Source organism: Echiichthys vipera (assembly GCF_963691815.1).
Source record: "Echiichthys vipera genome assembly, chromosome: 11".
Lineage (NCBI taxonomy): Eukaryota > Metazoa > Chordata > Actinopteri > Perciformes > Trachinidae > Echiichthys > Echiichthys vipera.
In genome coordinates, this window is record NC_139836.1 from 25102547 (window position 1) to 25121897 (window position 19351).

At 41.6% G+C, this 19351-nt stretch overlaps 1 protein-coding gene across 1 annotated transcript; it reads left to right on the forward strand.

Annotated features, from left to right (window-relative positions):
- Positions 1-3149: 3149 nt before the first annotated feature.
- Positions 3150-18134, forward strand: slc17a5 (solute carrier family 17 member 5). Its single transcript, XM_083923471.1, has 11 exons — positions 3150-3318; positions 4992-5188; positions 6132-6365; positions 7028-7115; positions 7375-7461; positions 8526-8644; positions 10443-10604; positions 11392-11524; positions 12376-12523; positions 14001-14091; positions 15104-18134. Exons 1-11 carry the CDS (start codon positions 3240-3242, stop codon positions 15239-15241), a joined length of 1476 nt encoding a protein of 491 aa, XP_083779597.1. The 5' UTR covers positions 3150-3239; the 3' UTR covers positions 15242-18134.
- The last annotated feature ends 1217 nt before the right edge of the window (positions 18135-19351 follow it).

Genomic DNA, 19351 nt, shown 5'->3' on the forward strand with positions numbered 1-19351 from the left:
TTCAGTCCGCTCTTCTAAATGTGTTCTCCTCTGAACAACCCTATCCTGTACTGTGATCCCTCTCTTTCTCTCTTCCAAAGCATGTGAGTCTTATGATTTCCCTTTTACACAAAAAGGCCCTTGTCTTGAGAGGGGTAGAGGGACAGAAGGGAGAGATCAGGAGACACACACACACACACACACACACACACACACACATTTGTGTATCAACAACCACACAGTGTTGCTAATTCATCAGATTTAAAGAGGTGTGACTGGTTACAGCAGCACTCATCGGAGTCAGCTTGAAATGGGAAATCCAGTTGTTGCAGTGAGTAAAAGTGTGACTGATATCTGATGCCATCTGATTTCACAAGATTTCAAAGCTGCAGTGTCAAGTCTGCGTGGATGGATTATTTAAAAGCATGTGTTGGTAGATGTGACACCAGGACATGTGAACTCCATGTGCTTTACGGTGTTATTTATTTTTATCTTTCACTCCTTTATCAAATTAATTTATTTGACAGGCCTGACCTGACACATTTGTACACCTGTGTGACATCACAGGTAGGGAGAGCCACCATCACCACTGTGTCTGTTTGTCTGTAGTTTACTGCTGAGCAGGTAAGCGTATTGCAATTTTTGTTGTTGCCCAAAACAGCTTCCTGAATGCGAGAATGAAGCCAGAACAGCAAAGTCTGCGCAGCGTAAAATGAAAACAATGAGCCGAAAGATGTGTAAGGTGTAAAGCTCTGTAGACATGAGAGAAACTTGAGTTGTCAGTACCTCACTGTCCTAAAGTCAATCTGTCTGCATCTGCTCACATCTACGGCACACGTCTGTTTGTCACCTCTGTCCCTCTGTCCGCAGTGGAGACAATAAAAGCCCGGAGAAAAACAGCTGAGCTGCTCCTCATTTCAACAACAACCTTGTGTGTGTTTGAAGGCTACATCAGTACCATCATCTGATTCTGTGGTCACATGCGAGTGTACAAGGCGTACGTACCGTCCATTTCTCTCTCCACAAAAAAAACCAAACCATATCTTAGTCACCAGTCATTTAAATGGGGTTCAGGGAAACGTAGGATGTCATTGGGGCCTTGAAATCAATTTCAGGCTCTAAAACAAGTTCAAAACAGTTATTAACCCCTTATTATATCGTTGTACAAGTTTTATACTTTAGTCTTAACCATCCTTAATGTCATTTATCTCCTGTTTGTTCCTGTGTGTCATGTATTGTTGAAAGTGTACATAACACGTCTTCTGAATAATGTGAATCGATAATTCATTGCACCAGAGGGTGGCAATTTTCATTCATTTGAGAAAGAGGCCTTACATTAAAGCAAATTCACAGGTCCATTCCCCCTCAACTCGTCAATATTCAGATCTTCGTCCTCCTAAATTTCTTACTAGTAGAGGTCGATTTTCAATAAGATTTAGGGTTTTACCAAATTATGGAAAAGGCTTTTCCCATCTGGCAAAGAACTGTTCCTCCATAACACGCTATAAAGAAACTTAAAAGATCATTTGATGGTTGCTTTGTAATTGCTTTTTTCATGTATTGTCGTTAATTCTTTACACATTTGTCCATTTACATATTATACACTCTCTTTCTTTGCTTTTATATTGTATGTTATTATTATTTTTTGGTATTATATATAATTTGTTACTATTAACTTTTTATTCCTTTATGTACTTTTAATTTCTTTTTTGTTGTATGTTAATTTTGTGTTTCTTTATAATATTGTGAAATTTTAACATTATTTAGTGGAGGCTTCAAATAAGCCCACTGGGTTTTCTGCCTCTTCCTGCACTGTGTGTTATTTCTCTTCTTTGTCAGTATTTGTGTATTTTTTTTAAATTGTGCTAAATAAATAAAAACCTAACCTTAAAAAAAACATATTTTTTGGATGTTAGGGTCAGTCAAAGCAGGATTCAGTGCATTTTATGACCCATAATGTTATAATGGAGATCTCAGCCTGCCTCAGATCATCCAGTCTGTTGTGCAAAGAGACCGTTTCTGGCCTTTTATTATGCAGACTTGCCAACATGCACAACATTTGTTTTCCTAACACAAGGACTAGAGCACAAAATAGGAAACCCTCAGTCAGACAGTCATAATAAGCAAGCGGTTGTGTCCTGCGTCTGAGTCTAATGTAATTAGATATAAAAGCTGGAACAATGAGGCTCACGATGGTAGAAAGGTCTGAACTTTGTCCTTTTTGACCAAGAAAAAAAACAGCGTCTCAGCTTATAAACAAGGCAGAGAAAATATGACCTTTTCATTACCTCTAACTATAGATCATCATGCAGTTGCCTTTATTAGACACGACTGGGTCTCACATTCACAAACAAAGACAAGGAAATATAAGTACAGGACATCAGTACAATAACAGAAAACTATAAAATAAGATAAAGTATACACAAATTTGAACACAAGAATACACAAGGATTTACCTAATTTGTTATAAAGTTATAATATAAACATTAACGTAACATAAAGTTACTGATTTTTTGATTTTGTTGAACCTGAAGGTAAAACTTTTTTACATTTTTGCTCATTTCTATTTCACAATCAAAAAGACACTGTATTCAAGATAATAGAAGAAGAAGAAGAAGAAGAAGAAGACGAAGAAGGAGGAGGAGAAGGAGAAGAAGAAGAAGAAGAAAAGAAGAAGAAAAGAAGAAAAAGAAGAAAAGAAGAAGAACAAGAACAACAAGAAGAAGAAAAGAAGAAGAAGAAGAAGAAACGGAAGAAGAACAAGAAAAAGAAGAAGAGAAGAAGAACAAGAACAACATCAAGAAGAAGAAAAGAAGAAGAAGAAGAAATGGAAGAAGAAGAAGAAGAAAAAAAGGAAGAAGAAACGGAAGGAGAAGAAGAAGAAGAAGAAGAAGAAGAAGAGGAAAAAGAAGAAGAAGAAGAAGAAGAAGAAGAAGAAAAAGAAAAAGAAAAAGAAAAAGAAAAAGAAGAAGAAGAAGAAGAAGAAGAAGAAGAAGAAGAAGAAGAAGAAGAAGAAGAAGAAGAAGAAGAAGAAGAAGAAGAAGAAGAAGAAGAAGAAGAAAAACTCATGGAAGAAGAAAATGTGTTTTCCTCGTACTTCCGGTCAGGTGGCCCTCGTCATGTGACGTCAGTGAGTGAGCGTGTGTCGTGTCTAGTGTGGCTCAGCTGACTGGAGGCTGCGGGGACGTTCGCTTCCTGCTGTGTGGGTGGTTGTTGTTGTTGTGTGGTGATGCTGTAGAGAGTTTACTGCTGACTGGAACATGGAGCGGTACGGGTCGGACACGGATAGGGACGATACACCGCTGCTACGCCGAGGACACGACGACAAAGTCCGGAGAGGTGAAGCTAAAATACCGCCATCTAGCTAAGCTAACGGTGGCTAACAATACCCTCCGCAGAAGTGAGGTATATTTTTGGTAACAATGCCGCGCGGGGTTTTGTTTAATTAAGGGGAAAAGCAGGGACACCTCTTTAATTTACACTCCTTTGCATCAGCCGATAGCATAAAGCTGTTCATACAATGTTAATATTTAACACAAACATCAGCTAACTAGTATACACAGAGCTTCTCTTGCAGGGTGCATGGTTCTTCTGTCACCCAAGGTAAAATGTGAATATGAAGATGTTTAATAATAACATCCACCTCCATCCTGTGCCTTTGTACACATGCTGACATTTGCTTGAATTAGTCACGAGTTTAGGGACATCTGCCCTGAGTGAACTCATCATAAGACACACCTGCTGTGCACCTAACCTAACCTATGAGTCATGTGTCACTTTTGCAGTCTGATGAAAATGCCAGTGTCACAGTCATGCCAAGTGTAGACATGAAAGCTGCAGACAGCTCTGAGAAACAGTGTTTGTTTGTGTAAAAGTGTACTGAGGACCGGCTTGGAAAGGTTCTGCTTTGTTTAAGCAGATTCTGTTTTCTGTATAAGCATGGTAACCTGCCAGATTAGGGCACTAAAGTGTGTCGTGCCCTCTTTTTTTTAATATAATAACAAAGGCAAACAGGTGCTATCCAATCCAGTTTTTACACAAGTACTAAAGCAGCAATGGTTAACATGATGACGACCATATCTACAAGTTGTTGCACCTTCCACACAATGCAGAGACTTATTAGACACCTGTGTTTGGTTTAGAAAATAACAAGATGGGACAAGATGTTCTCCCTGTGTGGGTTTTCTCCGGTTTCCTCCCACTGTCCAAAGACATGCTCGTGTCAGGTTAATTGATGACTCACGTACAGCTATATATGTGTGTTACTTTATTGTGCGTTGAGGATATTATATGCACATATATACAGTATATATATATTTTTTTTGCTTAGCACTCAGCAAAGCGTTTTCTATTTTATGTTTTTCTATAAGAGATCTGTTGGGCTAAGAAGCTCATTTCTATTTTTGTTGTAAGTTATAAAGAATGATAATGGGTGGGAGTTTATAAGTTTAACTTCTCACTCCTTTTCGAATATTTATTTCATGATGAATGCGATTACTTTTGTAGATATGTATGTGCATATATGTGTATGTACACATATGTGTGTATTATTATTTTTCAGAGAAATATTCGAAATAAATGCAACAAAACAAAACAGACAAAACTCAAAAATTTCCCGTAGGTGTGAATGGTTGTCTGTCTCTGTTTGTCTCTATGTGCCCTGCGATAAACTGGCGTCCTGTCCGGGGTGTACCCGGCCTCACGCCCGATGTCAGCTGGGATCGGCCTCAGCCCCCCGCGGCCTCGACAGGGACAAGCGGTTGAAGATGAATGAATGAAAGACATTCAAAAATCAATTACTGATGGAACTAATCATTCCACTAAATAACAAATTATAGAAGAGAAACTCATGCTTTCGTGGAATAGGTCGCTGCAGCAACAACAACACACTATATTAGCTCATACATTTTTAATACTGTGTAATGTAGCTGGTAAGAGCAGCACACTACAGTACGTCATCATCTTCTAAACATTGTTCTCATTGTTATTTCTGTGTCTCCCTCACCCCGTAGCCCCAGCATGCTGTTCATCTCGCTATGGCCTAGCGCTGCTCTCCTCTTTCGGCTTCTTTGTGGTCTACTCTCTGCGTGTGAACCTCAGTGTGGCCATGGTGGAAATGCTCAACAGCACCCACCAATCCAGCACCAACCACAGCGGCTCAGTGTGTCCCGCTCATAACAGTCCTGCACGGCCCAAACACAACCACACGGTGAGAGCGAGAACGTGACAGGGCAAATGAATGATGAAAACTGGGTCAAGCCCCGCATAAGGGCATTTCTTTAATACTACATTGAGTCCATTTTGCCAAGTAACAACAGTGAGCTCTGTGCATGGCTATGGGTGTTGTACACTAACCAGCTGGCCGACAGTTTGCTGGGCTGGGGTGGAGGTACACGGCTCAAAAGAAAAGCCCAAATTTCTGGTCGAAAGGGAAAATGCAAGACTTTGATTTCAACAGGTTTGTGGATGTGTGCAGAAATCGCGACACCAACCTTTTCAATGAGGTGCCTGAAGGAATTAAAGGGATAGGTTACTTTTGCACGGTCAAATAAATCTGCCACCAGTAGGAAACGTTGCTTTTTGCACAGCTGCATAAAAGTGGAATATTCATTTTCATTAGCCATGTACACAGCTTACATAAACAAATATTGCCTTTTTTTTTTACATCAAGCAACATTTTAGCAAAGATACTATTATTTTGCTGACGACCGAAATTTTGGCTTTACGTGCTGTGTGTCATTGCGTGTGTGTGTGATAGCTTTGATGATGTCAAACATGGACTTCAGGGCTTTCTAAAGAAGATGATTGTAAAAAGAGGAACATAAAGGGGAGAAAGTGTTAGCTTACTGTGTACTGTTGTACTGTTCTAATATATTCAGTTAGACAAACATCAACCTGTATGGAAAAGCTAACGTTTATTGTGAAGGGACCGGATGTGGGGTTAAAGAATGTTGTTCTTGTTGTTGGTGACGGGCCAAGATGGCCAATAAAGTTGGTGTTGAGCTGCAGTTAAAGTTTGTATTCTTATCCTTTAACAGAAAGCATCAGACAGCTGCAACAAATTCAGACTGACTAATGAAAACATGATCACATAAGCAAAGGTCCAGATTAATAATATTAGACATAAAACTCTCAACTCCTCCCCCCCACAGGCCAGTGTGTACGACTGGGACTCTGAGACACAGGGCTGGATCCTGGGCTCCTTTTTCTACGGCTACATCCTGACACAAATCCCCGGGGGCTATCTGGCCGGCCGCTGGGGACCCAAGTGGCTGCTGGGTTTTGGAATCCTGGGAACTGTAGTTTTCACGCTGCTCACCCCTGTTGCTGCTGACCTGGGTGCAAGCTACCTCATTGCTGTCAGGGTGCTGGAAGGGATCGGAGAGGTAGGTTGTTTAATGGGTGGGCCAGACTACCTGCGCGTGGGCGTCGCCAAACCTGTTCCTTTTTTTTTGGCACCCATGTTGACAGATCGCAGCAGCCAGATACCAGTGCAGGCTTGGCCCGGCTTCGTGTCGTGACAGTCAAATTTCCATCATTCACCACAGTTTCAATGTGTATATATGTGTGGAATAAGTCAGACATGAGAAAACAATTATATTTAACACTTTCTGTTTCACTTCTGTGGACAGAAGCTCAACTTTTTCTGTTTAAAACGAATATAAATGAGATTCAGAATCAATTAAACACATTATTTACGGCCATTATTATAAATAAACTCAATGTAGAAAAGCAGCAGCTGTATGTACGGAGAAATTCAGACGTGAAGACACAAGACAGAGTGACCCCGAGAGTAGAGTTGAAACTGTGTTTTTACCATAAGAATTAGCTGTTCTTCATTCAAAATACAAAATGTGCTGTGTTTGCCTATGAAAATGCATCTCTGCACACCCATAATCCCTTGAGGGTAATAATGAAATCTAAATGGAGACTTGGACAACCTGACAAACTAATACAGAGATGGTGTGTAAGGACATGGCCGGTGGATGTTTCATTGTACTTGATTATTTGTGCACTCTTGTTCATGTTCTTGTTGGTTTGACTTCAGGGAGTGACATTCCCCGCCATGTACACCATGTGGGCAGCGTGGGCCCCACCACTGGAGAGGAGTCGACTGCTCACAATTTCCTACATTGGTAAGACGCACAGACACAAGGGGTGCAATGAGTCAACACAAAGAAAAATAGTAGGCACGTACGCACTGTGAATCTCGCTCTGATATATCAGTCTCACCCAATCGTGTGTACGTAAGGGGCTGAGCTTGGACTCCTCTTGCACGACATCAGCTGCCACATATTTGCTATTGTTGACTTGTTGCTTTATCATTCAACAGTTACACTGTGTGCATTCAGACAGCTGTGGGATGCAGATGTTTGTCCTTCTCTTCCACCACAGGAGCCCAGCTGGGGACAGTAATATCTCTTCCTCTGTCTGGTGAAATCTGCTTCTACCTGGACTGGACCTATGTCTTCTATGTGTTTGGTAATACACCTGGGGTGTCACTATTGGAGGGTGGGGGTGGGGGGGTCAGTCAAAAATGTACTGTCCGAGTGAATCAAATTGAGATGTTCTGAATATTTGACCAGCTTCTCTGGTGTAGTATTTGTGGTGCACTAACATTACCCTCAACTTGATCCAGTTTTATTGTCATTTAGTTTGACTTGTAATTAGTTAGTTGCATTTATATTCACTCCTGTGCACCGTGGCCTGTGAGTATTGTGTTGTGTGCCCCTTTTTCATAGTAATTTGGTTCTTGCATAAACTTCAGAACATGAGAGACTTTTATTCATGATCGGCCTGGCGGGAACTTCCAGCTTTATTTCTTACACGTGATGCATTAACGCTTTGTTGGAAAATCATGAACTAGAAAGATTTCAGGCCACTTGGAAAAAATGACTCCTTTTTATTGAATTTCCATTACAGATGATGTCTCATCTCGTCTGATTTGGATAAAACACATGATAAAATGTCTGATGAAGGTGCAGCTCTTGCATATTTCTCTGACCTCGAGTGGCCTCTCCATCGATCGCTGTTTTCCACCAGAGTGCTCCTTTTTTTGAAAGCCTCAGACGAGCTGTTTCCAGCGTCTGTTCCTCTGTTCCTCTTTGGTCTGTGGAAACGATGATTTAGCAGTTTAAAGAATGAAATGTGCTCACGGATGGAACAACTGCACAATCCCACTTAATTTAGTTGCTTTCCTAGTGAACCTCTGCCACTACTACTAATGTAACAACATCTCCAAACCCCTGGACAGATCTGAGTGTTAACAAACATCTATTATATTATTCTCAGTGAATACAGAATGACAACAGCTGTGTGTGTGTGTGTGTGTGTGTGTGTGTGTGTGTGTGTGTGTGTGTGTGTGTGTGTGTGTGTGTGTGTGTGTGTGTGTGTGTGTGTGTGTGTGTGTGTGTGTGTGTGTGTGTGTGTGTGTGTGTGTGTGTGTGTGTGTGTGTGTGTGTGTGTGTGTGTGTGTGTGTGTGTGTGTGTGTGTGTGTGTGTGTGTGTGTGTGTGTGTGTGTGTGTGTGTGTGTGTGTGTGTGCAGGTGCTGTTGGCCTGGTGTGGTTCGTCTTGTGGGCCTTTCTCGCCTTTGACAGTCCCAACACTCACCCACGAATATCCGAGCAGGAGAGACTCTACATCACCAACTCACTCAAGAGCGAGGTAACGCCAGAAAACAGACTAGCCTGTATGTCTTAAAACAATAAGTAAAAACAAGGTTTCACAGTTTTTTTATTCACCTCATGTCCCTGGCCTAGTGTTTCCCCATATAAGTCATTATCAGAAATACCAAAAAGAGGCATTAGTGCAGTTTCTCAAAGGATATTTAATATACAGACAAGCGAGCCAGACCGCTTTATCAGTATCGCTGTGTATGTATTCTGATATGCTCTGATATAAAATCTTTTTTACAGTATGCTTGGGGTTATTTTGAAAGGGTGTCATATAGCTTTTTTTTTTTAATCAATTTGAATGTACCATACATCCATCTATCTATCTTCAACCGCTTGTACGTTGCGGGGGTGGGGGCAGGAGCAGATCCCAGCGGGGCATGAGGCGGGGTACAGCCTGGACCGGACGCCAGTCTGTCACAGGGCACATAGAGACAAACAGAGACAGACCATTCACACTCACATTCACACCTACGGGCAGTTTAGAGTCATCAATGAACCTAACACCCGCATGTCTCTGCACCGTGGGAAGAAGCCGGAGAACCTGTGCAGATGAGGGAAGAACATGCATACTCCCATTTGAATGTTAAACATTAATATTTATTTAGTTTTTTTTATTTAAATGGTCAGAAATTGACAGTATACTGAACATGATGCTTATTTAGCTATTTCTTTATTTTATTTTCTCATTGTTGCTAGAATTGGATGACAATAGAATATGTTGTATATATTTCATAATAATGTTAAATATTCTCCAAATAAGTTAGTTGTTTAGTTAGTTGAGTTCTTTGTGTCAGACAGACAGAGCAAGTTATAGAGCTAAAAAAATCACAAAATGATTTAACTATTTGCTTATATTTTGTTAGTGTGTAACAAATAATGAACACTCCCAAGAAAGTAGATTTTTCTTTCTTTAGATTTCTTTGAATGTATCGCTGTTATTAATATGTAACGGCAGATTATAACCATAACTGTTTCTAATTGTTTCTTCTCATTCTATCGTGTGAAATGGACAGTTAGCAGCAGTGTGCTTGCAGGCCTTTCCGGTCTGGCGCAGTCATCAGATAATAATGTTAGATCATCTCTTATCTGTCTTCCTCAGCTGTCGGCTCACAACACTCGCCATGACTCTGCAGTTTATAATGACGGTCAGATTCTGGCTCGTGAATCTTGACACATATTAACCATTGAAGACAGTGTGAAAAAGTATTGCTTTTGAATACTTAGAGGCTTTCTTTGGTTCATTATGGTGTTTTAAATAAAAAAACAAAACAAGAACACAACATTGAGCAGGAAAAACATATTGGCATTGTCTTGTCCACTTGAGGAATAAACAGCTAAAAATAGAAAAATAAAACCACCAGTATATGCAATAGAGGACAGGTGGAAGATAGACTTAGGGCGCACTCACACTGTCCGTCCAGACCCTGCCCCAGGCTTTAGGGTACTTGTCCCCTCTCCCTCTCCCCCCGTGCCCCAGGCCCGTTTGTACTCACACTACCTGGGCCTCAGCGAATGCTTCTTGCGTGTCCATACGTCATCACGCCGTAACACGTCACACGCATTGATTGACGTCATCGCGATGCGTCGCTTTGTTTACCAATCTTTCCATAGACCTCGGAGTTTTTGTGCGTCTTGTCCAACTGGATGGACAGTGTGAAGAGTGTAACACCACCATATAGGGCCTCTTGCCATTTAAAGTTGAAATTAAAATTACCGCAGATCTATCACTTTGTACGGGTGGATGCATTAATGAAGCACTTCCTAATAAATCTGTTTTCTACTCCCAGCTGTCCACCTCAGCAGGCTACATCCCCTGGCGAGCCATAGTGACGTCCACACCGCTGTGGGCCATCGTCGTGGCTCACTTCTCCTACAACTGGACCTTCTACACCCTCCTCACCCTGCTGCCGACCTACATGAGCGACGTGCTGGGATTCAGCATACAGCAGGTGAGGTCCACATCGCATACAGGCGTTCATTGGTGCTCAGAGGTGCTAGCCAACACACTAAATAGGAAGAGGAGTCAAATAAGAGGTATACATCTTTGAAACCTTACTTCTAGGATTCTTGTATTTGAGAATGTAACTTGAGGTGAATATCACAACAGAGCACCTTTAAGTCTGGATCTTAGAAAACATTTGTCAGTTAGTGAAGTAGAAATTATATTTTATATGATAGGGTTCCCACATGTTTAGAGACTAGTTTTCCAGTCATGGAAACCTGGATTTTATTTTATTTTTTAAATGTACCAAATTTCCTGGAAATAATCTATGTTGTTTTTAATTTTAATGGTATTTTACCCTCTCGGTCAGATCCCCATAAAACCTAGATGCATATTTTCTTTGAAACTTGACTTGTTGGTAAAATACGCTGCAGGGTAGGACACTTCAGAGCAGGGTCACCAGTCAATCTTCGAAGCAGAGCGGACTTGCAGCGATCCAGGGTTCCTACACAGTATGGAAAAGTGTTTTCAAATGGAAAATGTGTAGGAACCCCAGCGATCTTTTCGGCGTCAACTCTATATTTTCCAGAGCGGTGAGTAGGTTCAACATGTTGGTAAATGATCCTGTATTTCCTAGAAAAACTCCTGGATGTTTTCTGGAAAGAGGATAAATGGGTAAACCTTAATGGGAAGTTACAGCACTCTTCAGTCCAACAGAGCTCTTTGGAATTCACGACCACCGACGGTATGCAAGAATATAATGACCCTGTATTGTCTCCTCTTGTCTGCTATAGAACGGTATGCTGTCAGCTCTTCCTTACATTGGCTGCGCTGTGTTGGCTGTGCTGAGTGGCCAGCTCGCCGATTACCTGCGGGAAACCTGCCTCTACCCCACCGTCAAGGTCAGGAAGTCCTTCTCCATCGTTGGTAAGGAATGGCAACATCACAGCCGAGTCATGTAATTACACAGGATGTGTCTACGTCTTCTGAAGACCGTCCCCTGTCCATCAATGACCAAGCTGTAGAGTCTGTCCAGCAGTATAAATATCTGGGGACAGTAATTGATTACAGGCTGTCCTTTGAGCATCAGGTCGATGCAGTGTGCAATCAGCGCATGTACTTTCCTCGAAGCTCAGGAACATAAGCATTGACTCCAAGTTCAATGTTTGATTCTTGTTTTATTGAATCTGTCCTGACATTTGCTTTTATCTGCTGGTTTGGGTCAATTAACCTTAAGAACCGCAACAGACTTCAGGGTATTGTTGAGTGTTATTGAGTGTGCAGTAAAATTATCGGTACTCCACTCACAGACTTTTACATCTTGCACAAAACCAGAGCCCTGAAAAAAGTGAGGCTTTTCCTGTCTGACCCGAGCCATCCCTTGGCACCTGAATTTAAACTGCTTCCATCAGGACGCAGATTTAATGTGCCCAGATGCAGGACGGGCAGATTTAGAAATCCTGGGTTCCAGTGGCTGTTTGCCTTCTTAACAATTGATAGTACTGTGGTCACTTGCTGTCAAGTGACCACAGTACTTGGTCACTTGTGTTTTTATCCAGTTTTTATCCAGTGAGGCACTGTTGCACTTTGTTGATTGATGATTGTTAATTGTTGTCCCATGTCACTCATGTCGTTGTGTATTCCATCTCTTTTAATTATTAGCTCTTTGTCATCGTATGTGTCATTATTGTGCATTTTACTGTTGTTTTTGCTGCTGACTGTACTGCAAATTGCCCACCGGGGACAATAAAGATCTCTTGCCTGTGTTGTTTCTGCAGGTATGATCGGGCCTGCGGTGTTCCTGGTGGCAGCTGGATATACAGGCTGCAACTACATCTTGGCCGTGACCTTCCTCACCATCTCCTCCGCTCTGGGTGGAGTGTCGGCCTCTGGCTTCAACATCAACCACCTTGACATCGCTCCTTCGTAAGAGTTACCAAGTTCTGTCACTAAAATAAGCTTTTACTGTAAACGTAATCACAAAATAATACTGTGTTCTTGCTCATGATGCAGGGGAACCTTAACGTTTAAAATATTTGGCACTCATCGTCTAATCCTGTATCACAATTTTAGCTTTCAAATGTAATAATCTGATAATCACAATACGATATTTGCTGATATAAAGTCTGCCGCCATTCGATTGAATTAAATTCAAGAATCTTTGATTGATCAATACGCCCATTTACCACAATCAGTTAATTCATATCAACTCACAAAAAGCAACAGAAATATGATTTGAGAATTTTATAACTGAGCTCTTTTAGACATTTAAATGGAAAACAATTTTTTTAGATCAATTGAGTCACTATAAAGTTAGAATTTCAAAATAAAGGCGTATCTTAAAGATGACAATACGTACCGATTTTTGTCGCCTTGCAGCAATGATACAGGATTGTTGATTATTGAACTTTATAGATCAGTGTATCGTTTAGTGCTGCCCCCTCTCAATCCATTAGACGACTAATCGGTTGTTTTGGTCGTAGTCGACTAAGATTTCATAAGTCAATTAGTCATTTTTTATGCTTTTATTTCTTGGTGAATTACTGATGAGTACCGTATTTTCCGGACTATAAGGCGCACCGCATTATAAGGCGCATAGAAAAGACGCTACAGTCGAGGCTGGGGTTACTAGTTCGAGTTTGTCCTCCAGCTGTAGCCGTCTCGCTCTGTTCCCTCTAAACTCTGTTTAGTTTTCTTTACTTGGCGCAGGTCGTCTTGTTGCTTCCTCCACTTCCGCACCATTGATTGGTACATGTTAAACTCTCTGGCTGCTGCTCTATTCCCGTGTTCTACTGCGTGACTAATGGCCTTGAGTGTAAACTCTGCGTGGTAAGCGTGTCTCTTAATAGGAGCCATTTTGGGCTCTTTACACAAACACACACATGGAAATGAAACGGCATGCTTTGCACAGTCATATATCTCAACATGCACCGCGCGTTACTTCTTCTACGGGGGGAAATAGAGTCGGCGGCTGCTCACCGTAGTTGCGAGACCTGTTGTGGCTCAATATTGGTCCATTTATAAGGAGCATCGGATTATGAGGCGCACTGTCGGCTTTTGAGACATTTGAAGGTTTTTAGGTCTAACTTATAGTGCGGAAAATATGGTACATCTCTTGTAAACACAATATTCAAATTTAGATTCTTTGTGGAGGGACCCAGTTTTACAGATCTGTCATTTAAATCAACTAATCAATTAGTCAACGAAATCGTACGTATAATAGTTTCGTAAATTGGGTTTTAATTGATTAAGGCTTTCTTTAATGCAGGACAGCCCTAGTGATTATACATGGGTCTAGAATCTTGTCACGGTATGAGTAGATTAAGTAAATCAACACTGTCGTGGATTTAGCAGGTTAATAACAACTCCTGACTTTAATCAACCAATGTACTTGTGCTTGCAGGTATGCTGGCATTCTCCTGGGAATCACCAACACCTTTGCCACCATACCTGGCATGGTGGGACCAGTCATAGCCAGAGCACTCACCAAACAAGTAAGAAACTCGTGTACAGTCACAGTTAATTAGCCGCGGGTCTGCACAGCGGGTTCGAGTCCCTAAAGTTTTACAGAGCAGTAACTGTTTTATGTTTCAAAAGGTTAAAGACTCAAGTTACATGTGAACAACTTACCCAGTTCCATGTCCTCTGTGGTGATGCATGGGCAGTAGATACACTTTGTCATTGTTTGTAGTAGGCAGTGTGCTGCTGCTGCAGGTATCCTGACCTCCAGTGCTCCTCACTTTGGCATGATGCTTCATTTTCTGTCCAGTTGGTTTTGTCAGTACAGGGCATGTAACATGTTTGGCCACCAGGGGGCATTCAAAGTCCTCTATCAAAAGTGCAGTCATAGCCAATACATTCACCTTGCTACTTGTTTCATTATTAATTTCCCTGTAAAGAGGATAGGAGAACTATAAAAATAAAAATGGGAAAGACATGACACCATGCGGTCACTGCTGTTTTACTACACTGCCCTTTAACAGAGCAGATTATAGATTAAGCCACACAGTTAATTAGTCAAATAATCACACAGCGCTGTCATTCAGATCATAGATACATACACTCGGATACAAATAAAAGATAATGACTATTTTGAAAATGAATGTTTATTAATTAAGAAGTGGTTTTTGGACATGACCCAACGTGACCTTACAATACTGTACTGTCAAAAATGTGTGTATTTACTGTATGATTGTTAACAAGGAGATATTCTATTGTCAGATTCAACTCCTCAGTGTTTTAAATTTAGATGATTGGTCAGGAAATACAAATCTTTTCAAACCAAATCTTCAGGTTTTCTTTTGCAAAATAAGTAAGCAACATATTCTAAAATATTGGGTGTGTACAGTATGGCTACCAGGGCACCAGTGGTTTGAGGAAACATAGATATCCTGTGCAGATGTTTCACAGAATGCACTGAATAAATAAGCTAAATCATTAATGACACACACGTCCATTGAGGGCTGAACCCTTACTCACTCTGAACTGTGCTGTGTTGTACTTTAGAGCACCATAGAAGAATGGCAGACTGTTTTCTACATCGCTGCTGCCATCAACGTGTTTGGAGCGACGTTCTATACTCTGTTCGGCCGGGGAACGGTGCAGCCCTGGGCCGTCCACACAGCCTACTCTCACGGAGACTGAGGCGGATGACCGGCGCCGGACTCAGATGGACAAGTCTCAATCATGGGGTTATTCAACGGGTAATCAGCACGAGATGCGTTCCAGCTGTGCAAGTAATTCTCAAAGTGCGGCTAACTAACAGTGAGTAGCAGCCACAATACCCTCAAGGATGTTCTTTACTGTGACTGTGGAGCTACAGTCACAGCAATGAACAATGACCATTGCAATTTAGTAAAGGGAATATTTTTTGGAAGCAAAAATTACAATTAAGCAGAGCAAACAATCACAGTGTGCATCTCCAGGAAGTGTCAGGGGAAGCTGTTATTATGAAGATGAGCACTCTCGTCATTAACTGAAAAAAAGGGAACGTAGCCAGTGAGTTGTATCGTTACAAGTTAATCTAAACCTTGTTGATTGTCAGGCATTATGAGCACCGTGGTAAATAAGCTATGAAAGCCCAGTTATCCAAATGTAGTTCCCTTTTGTGTTCGGGGTTTGCCAGTTAGCCAACATGCTAGGATTCATTTTTCCCCAAAGAGCACTCCTGCTTTAAGGGTGCACTCACACTGTCCTTCCGTACCGGGCCAAAATAGATTTTACGGGTGAAGCCTAGTTCGTTTGACCAGTGCAACCGCTCCACGCCTAGCTGCACACGAGTACGAGCACGAGGCCTACGGCGGCTCTGACGTCATTTTATATGCGCCTGTTGGGACATAGAAAAAAGAAGGACGGACCATGCGCGGACATTTAAAACAATGGCGGTGAAAGGTTCACGTTGGTGTGATGCGGAGGTGGAGTGTTTACTGCAGATTTCAAAAACAGTCGACAAGACGCACAAAAACTCTGAGGTCTATGGAAAGATTTGTAAACAAAGCGACTCATTGCGATGACGCCAATCAATGCGTGTGACGTGTTACGGCGTAATGATGTATGGACATTCAAAAAGCATTTGCGTGAGGCCCAGGCAGTTAGAGTACAAACGGGCCTGGCCAACGGGGGGAGAGGGAGGGGGGAGACAAGTACCCTAAAGCCCGGGGCACGGTACGGGGGGGACAGTGTGAGTGCGCCCTAAAGGGTTTCTAACCCCCGGACTCCAAAGTAAACCCAGATCATGCCGTAGTCAAAGTCTGCGCTCTTGAGAAGGATGTTTTCTTTCACTCGTGTGTGTGAAATAGTTTGGGATAAAACCAAATGTGCTACTTTACAACACATAACTAAGTGCCAATACATGTTGTTTAAAGTGTTTAAAGGTTTCCCCTTCCCCCAAAAAACATAACATGTAACAAGGAACATGTAGGGCTGCAGGATTAGAGCCGGAATGATAATTTTGATATCACGATTGTTACTTGAGATTATTCATCGATTTTAAAAGGGACAAAATGATTTTATTGCACTTTCACGTTTAAATCAACACGTACATGTGCTGCATTAATGCATTTAAATGACTGGTCCTTATTCAACAGTGCATCTCAGAGCAAATTATAAATAAAATTGTTCCTAATTCTATTTTACCCAAAGTTAATTTGATATGCAGTGCAGAGTTTTTCATGAGCACGCAGTCGATCGTGTTTATTTAATTGTGAGACACCGTTCACACCTAGGGGCAATTTTAGAGTCATCAATTAACCTAACATGTGCATGTCTTTGGACTGTGGGAGGAAATCCACGCAGACACGGGGTGAATATGCAAACTCCACACAGAAAGGCCCAGGCTGGGATGCAAACCTGTAACCTTCTTGCTGTGAGGCGACAGTGCTAACCACTACACCACCATGTAACCCCTTGATTCTTGCAGTCGATCGTGTTTATTGTAAATCGTGAATGCGATTAACAGCGGGTTAAATGTGCAGCCCTACATGACACAAGCATTTAACGACGTCTTTTTCCAGAGGCCGTTGTGACTGCGCAGCACGCACAAACACTCGTTTAGGGAAACTTGCCTTACAGTGAACCTTCCTTAAAATGATCTCTCTGTCTTTCATGTGATTTTTTCAAAAGGGACCTTTTTTTGTATTTACTTGTCATATGATGCCGTTAAGGGATTTTATGTGCACAATATGAATTGTTTTTTCAGGTTCTGTCTACCAAGCACCTCTTTACGCTTACCCCTCGTGAATGTGGAAAGCACAGATTGTTATATTTTTTAATCTGTAACACTAAGAAGACGTTAAGCTGTCGGTGCTCTTGGCGCCTTTCTAAAGAAGGGAAATGAAGACAAAGTGCTTTAAAGAGACTCCTGGTGGACACAGCCTTGTTTTACTCACAGGATTTGCACTTTGTGTCAATTCTCAGGTATCTTATTTCGTACGGGATTGAAAGGGATGTTTACTTTTTACAGATCGATTGATCTACCACATCGAGGTATGTGACCTAAAAATTTTTAAGTGTCAACTGCATTAGATCCCATTTTGAAATGATTTCAAAATCGCGGTTAACAACTTCAACACCTCAAAATACGGCTGGTGGTAATTCTTAACTTTTCAACACTATGACCAGCTGGATAAAAAGATTTGTTTTCATGAAGTTTGCAGTTTCTGCATCTTCTCCATTTTATCCATAACGACTATAGAGGGTTGAATCACGGTTCATTCAGAAGGGAAACATTTAGTCGTGGTTGCAACTTCTGTCAACGTGTAGCCTCAATTTAAGATGCAATGACATTAGTTCAACAGGGTCGGACAATTCAGGACTGTAGACTCGTTGTTTTCATGAAGGATTGTTTTTCGTTACTGATTTTTCTTTTTTCCTCCTTCATTTTTACATTAGTGTCTAAACACATGTATAAACACATACCTCTCTGTACTGAGAGGGTGATCATTGTAAACTTTCAACCTGGAAACATTCCAGAAACATGTCTTAAATCACTGTCATGTATTGTAAATACTTCACCATATACAGCTGTGCTCAAATCTGATATTGTGTTGGGTTATTCTTTCATTATACAGCCACTGTCACAGCTGACTAAAGGAACAATGTGCTTTTTATCTCTGGACTTCTAATTATTTAGTCTGATGAAGAGGTGTGACAGAACATCAAATGAACCAACTGGTTGGGGTGCGGCGGCAGCTCAGTCCATAGGTGACTGGGCTGGGAACCGGAAGCTTGCAGGTTCAAGTCCCTGTGTGGACAATGAATGCAGAGGTGCTGTTGAGTAAGGCACTGAACCCCCAACTGCTTGGGGTGCCAGTCACTAGCAGCCCCCTCACTCTAACATCTCTCCATTGGTTGCATGTATACAGGTCCTGTCTGAGCGTGTGTGTAGCCCTGTTATTTTCAGAATAAATTCCACTTAATTGGATTATTGCTGTAGTTGTTAGTAAGCAGTGACCTAACCCTACTCCCTGGAGTGTTTAACAGTGAAATAAAACTTAATTATGTATGACCCTTATAAAAAAAAAAACCCTATTCACACAAACAAATTTGGGGTGTCGCAAGCTACAAAAAGCCAATAACCTAGATTAAAAATAATTATTAGTTGTCCAATCTCACTCCCTGGGTACACAGTGAGAGGATGAGCAGACCTGCCTAAATGCTCATCCTCTCACTCATCTACACCCTCATCTACAGTGCACACAGTGATCCAACCCTGTACCCAGCCACGTACGCAAACAGAAATATTCCCATATGGGATACTACTGGGAAAACCGTGATTTCACTGAATGCAGATCTATTTTAGACACGCGTGTCCAAGGATATCACCAGTTGCTATAAAGCTTTACAGCAGCCTGCAGTTTTAGAACCTATCATTTCATGACTAACCTACTCCATGTTCCCCTGGAGATTGCTCTCCTTGAATCGCGCGGTACCAAGCAGACAGACCGACAGACAGATGCACTGGGCATCGGGGTTCATTTTACTCCATCTTGGGAGCGTGTGGAAACGGTGAGCACTGCACATGCTGCGCGAGACGGACGCTGCTGGCTTCATTTGTCAACATCATCTCTGAACAAACACTATATCCAGTGTCTCTCCGGTGACCCACTTCAGTTAGTGGATGTAGGCCAATTCTGCAGCGTGTATGTGATTTTATTCCTCCTGGATACTTTTCTATAATGCTGAGCCGACAACAAATACACGAGTTGGGCACATGCAGAATATCTACTTTAGGCAAGGCACATTTATTTGTATAGC

Excerpts from the sequence above, each read along its gene's own strand:
- slc17a5 (XM_083923471.1), top strand. The coding sequence starts at position 3,240 with ATGGAGCGGTACGGGTCGGACACGGATAGGGACGATACACCGCTGCTA. Across the intron at positions 3,319-4,991 it reads CGACGACAAAGTCCGGAGAG|CCCCAGCATGCTGTTCATCT; the intron begins GTGAAGCTAAAA and ends CTCACCCCGTAG. Across the intron at positions 14,092-15,103 it reads CCAGAGCACTCACCAAACAA|AGCACCATAGAAGAATGGCA; the intron begins GTAAGAAACTCG and ends GTTGTACTTTAG.